The 7,514-nt window shown below is 54.4% G+C and overlaps 1 protein-coding gene across 1 annotated transcript; it reads right to left on the bottom strand.

Annotated features, from left to right (window-relative positions):
* Positions 1-2,436: 2,436 nt before the first annotated feature.
* On the bottom strand, positions 2,437-6,945 carry LOC139034463 (uncharacterized). The gene is made up of 2 exons (XM_070465789.1): positions 6,541-6,945; positions 2,437-5,610 (listed from the first exon to the last, which is right to left on the bottom strand). The coding sequence occupies exon 2, from the start codon at positions 3,595-3,597 to the stop codon at positions 2,941-2,943; it is 657 nt and encodes a 218-aa protein (XP_070321890.1). The 5' UTR covers positions 3,598-5,610; positions 6,541-6,945; the 3' UTR covers positions 2,437-2,940.
* Between the last annotated feature and the right edge of the window lie 569 nt (positions 6,946-7,514).

Genomic DNA, 7,514 nt, shown 5'->3' with positions numbered 1-7,514 from the left:
TGACATGGTTGTTGTGAGACTTCATGAGAGTAAAATAGCTAAAGCATTTAGCTCAATTCTTATTGCTTTACAATTATTAAATAAATGGTAACTATTTTAGCTCAGAAGCTAAATACTTTCCAGATATATATATATTTTTTAATCCACAGAAATGAAAATTAAGTTGAAAAAAAAGTCCATCAACAGAAGTGTAAGGGCAGGTAAATCCTGACATGCATGGTTTTGTAGTTCTTTTAAATTCACCCTAAAAAAAGAAAAAAGAAATTCATGATTTGATGTGGGGCAGCGAGGGGACAGGAGCTATATGGGGTGGAGGGAATCACTTTTGTAAGAGTAAGTAGCTTGAAAGTTCACCTAAAGCAGACGGGGAAACTGAGGCCAGGAGGAGCGATCTCTCGCCCCCGCTCCCAGAGGCGCTCTTCAGGGCCTCGCTAACCTCTCTGGAGACCCGACCGGCCTTTCTCCGCACACAGAGGTGCTTGTCCCGGGAGAGCCCCGAGTCCCCCAGCGCCCCACCCAGGCTCCAGAATCAGGTCGACCTGGAGGCTCATTCCAAAGCTCGGTCTTCCCCGGACAATCCTGAAGTGTTTCTGAACCGCACTGCGGGAGTTTCACTCGGGGGCTCTAGTGGAGCAACACCAGGGATGAGCTGACCAGAGCGGGGAGACGAAACGAAACAGGACGAGGCTGGAGCGTCAGTGAGGTGGCAGCCTCACGGTTGGGAGTTAAAGGGGTACATGAAGTTTCCGAAGGTGCCATCCCCCCAGCCCCAGGTTCCAGACAGGCACTCGGGAGCCTCCCTCATTCAAAAGGGCCAAGAAACTAACTTGGATTCAAGTTTCTGAGGTTTGAGTCCCAAGATTTTCCCAACCTGCCGGAGGCTCTGCAAAATAGATTCGTGTGGTCGTCGACGTTGAGGATGAAACAGGTAGTGAAAAAGACGCTTCCAAACCTCGCGTACCACACCTCAGTCTCCCATCCCTTCCTCGTCCCTACCCTCCACCCAGACGCTAACATTTTGCAATTTCAGAGAAAGAAAAATAGGAAACGGATCAGAGGAGAAAAAAAAAAAAAAAAAAAAAGACCGCTAGTCTTTTCGGATTCTTTTTGATCTAGAGAATAGCTTAAATAGTCCAAACGGTTTTTTGTTTTTTTTTTAACAACTCCACACGTAAAATCTAGAACTCTAGCCAAGAAAGAAGCGTTCATAGCCGGGCTCCGGGAGAAGCTCCCAACACCATCCGAGAGCAGAGCGCCAGCGGGGCTATGGGCTCGGGGCCCCGGTTCCGGGCGCCCACCTGCTACTTGGCCTCGGGGCTCGCCAGGCCTCGGATGCTCGGAGCCTGCGACACCCTCTCCACCTTTATCCCAGACTCCAGATTTGCACCCGCCCCCCATCCCCTAAAAATTTGCTACATGAAACTGTTGGGTCGCTCGGATTCCCAGCCGGGTGGCTGCAGGGTGCGCGGTTGCTGGGGAGGGGCGGGTGGTCCTGCGTTGAAACCCCTCCATCCCCACCAGCGACCCCGGGAGGACCAGCAGTGACTTGGTGGCCACTCGCTGGCCAAGTTCTCAGCTGTTCTAGGGGCCGATGATCCAAGTCCATTCTTTCCTAAATCTTAGGGCGGGGAAAGGTCCACCACCGGAATCGTTTTGAGAGGAGGGCGACCCTTTTGACAGCAGTTACCAAGCAGCTAGGATATTGCAATCCAGGAGATCAGCCCCGCCGCCCCTACCCCGGGGGCGAAGGGGTCAGGGCGACGCCGAGCGCCCGAAGCTCGCTGTTTGGCCTCTCCAAGACAAGCCTGAGTGAGGGTATTTCTCATCCGCGCCCACTTATAAGTTGGCTGAGGAATGCTGCTGTGAGCGCTCCCCAAAAAGGTGAATGTGGCATTCTGGGACCTGAGGCGGGGTCCCTAGGGGCCTGGTGGGCGCAGCTGGCGCCCTTGGGTACGGTGAGGAGAGCGCTCCCTTGGCTTCTAATGGCAGGGGCGAAAGGGCTGCTACGCGGCCAAAGGTAAGTCCCCAAATTGACGAGGGCCCAAGTCGGGCTGGACTCCGTTTTGGAAAGGTAGGCATAGCTCCCCAACTTTGGCCTCAGGTGTGCGATCGCCCGACCCGCCCGCAGCAGCGCCCGCTCCGTGCGCCCCACGTGGTGCTGAGAGTGACTCGCGCCGCTTCCGGGGGGCACAGAGGTTAAGCGCCTGGGGGCAGGAACGCAAGTCGGCCGGTGCTTGGGGCGCTCCGAGTTTTTATTCTTCTTTGATTCCCCAGCTGCTGGGTTTTTCTTACCCCGGAGTTACAGGGAACTCCTGCAGCGAGGTGGCGGGGAGGTCGAGGCAAACGCCCACGGCCAGAAGCGCCTTTGCTGTGAGGGTCACGTCTGGGCGTTTAAAGGTTGGAGCCTGGTTGTGTTTCCTGGTTACTTGAATAAAGAGATCATTTCTTAAACTACAACAATTCGCTTTTCTCTATTAAACTCTATTATTTTATTGCTGCATATTTGTTTTAAGATAGGTTTTATGTTGGCGACTTAAAATGCTTGTTATTTCACTTAAACAGTTCTCGGAGCCTTCCTCTTCGGTCTGCACTGAAATCTTCGGCCCTCACGGGTTCCCTTTCACCACGCATTTCTCCCCCTCTTGGGGCTCAGCACCTCTCCCCCGCCGCATCCCCCAGCACTGCGATTTGGCAGCCTTGCGCAGAAGGGAGCTACTGCTACACCCGGTGTCTGACATCCGACTCTGGACGGTCCCACTCATTGGGACAAATTCACGGGGGACCCTCAACATCTCTGGCCGAGAAAGGAGTGGGTGGTGACTCCCGTCCCTGGAGGAGCTGAGCGCGCCCCCTCCCCGTGGCCTGAGGCCCCTCGGAGAGCCGGCCCCAGCAGTGCGGGGAGAGGCCTTACTCTTCCCGCGGCCTCGGGACCCCGGCGACTTACTTCCAGGACCTTTCCGAAGGCGCAAAGGGGAGTAGGGGAAAGTTCCGAGAAATCATTCTACCCTCCTCTACCCGCCCAGCGCCCAGTGCTGCTCTTCCTTCGCCCATAGTCCAAGAGGGACTGTCCTTCTGGCCCCGCCGTCCCTCCCCAGGAGTGCTGTCCCCGGACGGGAGGCCCAGACGCGCTCGCGGCGCTCGGTGCGGGCGCCCCCGGACCACTGCGCTCCAGGCGCAGAGCGTAATCCCGGGCGGTGTGAAACCGGCCCCAAGGGGATTGTGATCAGGGTTTGGGAAGAGGCAATGCCTTGGGTGTCCCATCTCCGCCTCCCAGTCCTTAAGGACAGACTGGGGTACCCGATGAAAATCCTGGCACAGAGGGAGGGAGGACCCTGAGAATTGCCAGAGGCTACCCGGGCGGGAGGGGGTCATCTCCACGTCCCTGTTCCGAGCAGCTCGCAATTCTGGCTTCGGCCCTTGGGGGAACAGTGCTTCTGGGAGAGGTGTCGGGGCGGAGGGTGGTGGGGGAGAGACTAAAAATATCCTGAATGCCTTCAGGACAGGACCCGGCCAGGGCAGCACCGTGGTCTGCGAGGTGAACTCAGCCACAGCCGGACGGCGGACCCTGAGCTCCCTATTTTCTTGGGACCTCTCCATCTTCTCTGTTCTGCTGCAGTGTACGCGGAAAGGGGAAAGAGAAAATGCAGAATTCTACTTATTCAGAAAAAGGGACATTGGGTCTGATAACTATGGCCTATGGTTTGCTTTTGACGCACGCAGTGCGCGGACAATCTTTTCCAAAACAACTTCTGCATTAGTTTAGTGACCGATAAAATAAATGAAGGAGGTGGGAGGGTAAAAGGTCATTTTATCCCCCTGGTCCTTTTCTTTATATTTCTTATGTGAAAAGGCTCTGGTGTGTTAACTATTATTCGTTTTTGTGTGTGTGTGTGGTGGTGTCTTATTTGCCTGAAGGGTGTGAACTCATAGGCATATGGGCTGTTCAACACATCATTTGTTCTTTTGCTTTCCTCTTGTTGAGACAACTAAGCGTCTTCTTTATTTTTATTCTTAAACGCAGGAATAGGTCATAGGAGGACTGATGAACTTTGTTTACAGAAGCACATTAGACTCCTTTCCCTGCCTGGCTGAAGACCCCCGAAGCTTTGAAACCCTTGCTTTCCTCTAGGTTCAGGAACCAAAGTTCTTGAAGCCCATTTCTCAAACCCCTTCTGTAGGCTCTCCCTCCCCCGCCGAAAAGGATGGCAAATAAATCTGTGTGTGTGTGTCTGTTTGTGTGTGGGTGTGTGTGTGTGCGCGCGCGCGCGCGCGCGTCTTAAACCGCATTGGGTTTCGATTTCAGATACATCAGAAGAGCTAAGGCCCTCGCTCTCTCGACATCCCTAGCGGAGGGCCTTTTCTCCCTTAATTTGGGGACTAATGTCCCTCCTCGTCTCTGGGTTCCGAGGAGGGACCGGGCATCCGCGCGGGCAGAAGTTTTCTCTGCCACCCAGCCCCTCAAGCGGACTCGCCCGAGCTGCATATCCCGCCGTGTCCACTAGAGGTCACTGGCCCCTCGCGGCTCGCGCGCGGCCCGCCGCCTCCTGCTCCTGGAGCTCAAATTAGCCGCGCGTTAATTAACACCCGAGTCCATCAAGGCGCGTTCCTCCGTACAGTACTCCGGCAGGGCTTATATAGGCAATCCAAACCCAGCCCAAGCAAACCTCCCTAAACCCAACACTTCCAGCATGTCCAAAATGGGAGACAGGCGCCTGAGTAACCCGGGCCAAGGTATAGTGCCGTCACGCTTTAACTTTTGTTCGGTGGGGCTTTGCTAATTTGCTGTGAGGATAACGTTCTCCGCGAGCGCAGGTCCGGCGGGGCCGGCTCTGCGCGCCAGCTTTTGGAGGCTGGGCCGCGCGCCTTCTGGCGCCTCCAGCACGCAGAGCCTCCGGGCGGGTTTCTCCTACTCGGCAACCACCCGGGAGAGGGGCCCAGGTCTACACCGTCTCAGGTGCACACGAATGTAAAGGAGTATTTTTTTTAGGGTGTAGAGTACCCCCACAAATGTCCAGATGACTTGTAAATTGTTAGAGAAAAGAAACAGAAACGTCGACGTTTCTCACGCCTAGTGAATCTGTCTGGGGAGTGGGGATGGCGGCGGGGGGCGTTGAGAAAGACCCAGGGAAATCGATCTTGGTGATTTTAACCCGAGAGGAAGGGGGAGCCGGCCGACGTCCAGGGAAAGTCCCTACTTCTTGCTGAGTGAGCGTGGTTTTGTTTTTGTTTTTTTGTTCAAAAAAGACCCACACGGAGCTTGGGGTCTAGCTTCCCCCCCCCCAACCCAACCAAAGCCCCCAAAGCATTTTTTTTTTTTACTATGGGCTGGGGAGACTGAGTCACGTCTCCAGAGCCTCAACTAAATCCCTAAGAACTGCGTGAAAGAAAGCCTGGATTTATTCCAATAGTACTGTCCAAGTTCTTGATATATGTCAACCGCCACGCAAATTCCTTTGACACGGTGTCCTGGCGGGTGGAAGGTTCACCAGGGGAGCTTGTAATTCTTTTGTAGAAAACTCTCGGAAACATTAACACGGGTTCTGACGGAGGAGTTTTCACGGTCCGTGGTCTTTCGCCTTAGCCGGGAAGCAGCAGGTTTGAGGAGGAGGACTGTGAATATCCAAGCAGTTTGGTTACTGATCTTTTCTCATGGAGGCATTGGTGCAGACCCCAAAGATCTGGACATGCCAGTCTCTGGGAGAGCAGGATTCAATGCTTGAACCACCGTTAGCCCAAACCGCTCATTTGTAGACAGATACCTGACGCATCCTCATTGCGGGATAGGGTTTCTCTAGGGTTGATTTAAGGATGGCCGATTAATGAAACCCCTGTCCGCCTTAAGGGAAAAGTGCATCCTTTCAGGCCCTGCTGTGAAGACCCCCAAGATGGGCAACAATAGTACCCAGGAGGGGGTTGCGGGCGGCCAGTGAGGGCCCGCGGCAGGTGAGTAGCTCGCCTCTAATGAGGCCAGAGGAGGCGCCCCAGGGAGCCCACCCCAGCCTGGAGCGTAGGATGTGCCCAGAGGACACTGGATCCTCAAAACCGCAGCTTTGATTCCCCCCTCCCACCGGCGTCCGGGATGTACTGGGGAGCCAGCCTCGGAGCATCCCTTCCAGTATCCAGCCCCCACCTATCCCCCAGACCAAGGCGCCGCCCCTCCAGCCCGAAATTCGTTCCTTTTCCCCTTGGCCTCCTGTCCGGGCGCGGCAGAGCCCACGTTCCAGGCCCGAGCCGCCGCCGGTACCGGGTCCAGCGCCAGCATCCGCACAGGTGTCCCGCTGAGCTGGCGTTCTGTAATGGATCGGGCAGCCGGGATTCCAAACGAACGCAATTAACAAGGGTGGGGTTTTCTCTTTTCCCTTTCTCTGTTTACATCTGGTATCAGGTGTCCTTGATCCGCGGCAGCAGGTGTTTTTTGCAGGAAAAGACCGAAAGGAATGGCCTTCCGGGTCCAGGCGCTGCGGGAGAGGGGCCCGGGGCAGGCCGGGGTGGAGGGGGTGCTGGGGCGAGCCTCCAGCACCCCCTTCCCCAGCCGCTCACCTGACATCGCCCGCCGCAGCCTCGGGGGGGGGCCTGTAGTCCAGGCGCATGGGCTGGTTGCTCCCGCTATCTCTCCGGCCGAAGTCCCTCTGGGAGAAACTGTGGGGTTCTACCCCCAAACTATTCACTTTTATTAGCCTGCCAATCCTCCTACGAGCGTGGCTGAGTGTGCATTAGGATGGAAAAAGCAGAAGAGTCTAGGTAAAATACCTTCGCAGGCGACACGGAGCTCCGCCTTCATCTGAGTAGCTTTGCCTGAGATCGACTTCGGGCACAGGTCTCTAAAAGTCATCCGAAAAGAGCCAGTTGGTGACCCTTCCTAAGATGCAAGACCATGGGATGCTTTCTCAGACTTAAAAAAACAAACAAACATATTATCAATTTTGGTAAGCTGTGGAGGGAATTTAATACAGTCAGCCTCCATTTTATTAGACAGAAATGAAAGAAAATTTACGGATGGTAAATTTGGGCTCCCTCCCCAACTCTTAGTTTACTTATGGATACCAAACAGTTGCCTTCATGGAATTCGCTGCTAAGGGCTGTTTTGAACCCTCAGAGACCTAAGGAAGGGTTTGAGACATAAGGAGCCAAATGCTCAATTGTGGGACTGGGCTTAATTTTGGATGATTGTTGAAGTGACCAACTCTAAGGCTCAATTTGCATCAGTGCATTTAGTCCCGACAGGACTAATCCATATCATTAAAGGTAGTGTGTGTGTGTGTCTCAGTCGTGTCTGACCCTTTGCAACCCCATAGACTGTAGCCAGGCTGCCAGGCTTCTCCTTCCATGGAATTCTCCAGGCAAGGGTATTGGAGTGAGTAGCCACTCCCTTATCCAGGAGATCTTCCTGACTCAGGATCAAACCTGGGTCTCTTGCATTGCAGGCATATTCTTTTCCTATCTGAGCCACCAGGGAAGCCCTGGTGATATGAAGGTTAAAAGCAAAGTCTTGGAAAATTATGACAGTAACTGTG

The sequence above is a fragment of the Odocoileus virginianus genome, chromosome 3 (assembly GCF_023699985.2).
Source record: "Odocoileus virginianus isolate 20LAN1187 ecotype Illinois chromosome 3, Ovbor_1.2, whole genome shotgun sequence".
Classification (NCBI taxonomy): domain Eukaryota; kingdom Metazoa; phylum Chordata; class Mammalia; order Artiodactyla; family Cervidae; genus Odocoileus; species Odocoileus virginianus.
Note: the sequence above shows the minus strand (reverse complement) of the source record. Positions and strands in the feature narration are given on the sequence as shown.

Coding starts and splice junctions, on each gene's coding strand:
- LOC139034463 (XM_070465789.1), bottom strand. CDS start 3,597: ATGGAGAGGTCCCAAGAAAATAGGGAGCTCAGGGTCCGCCGTCCGGCT.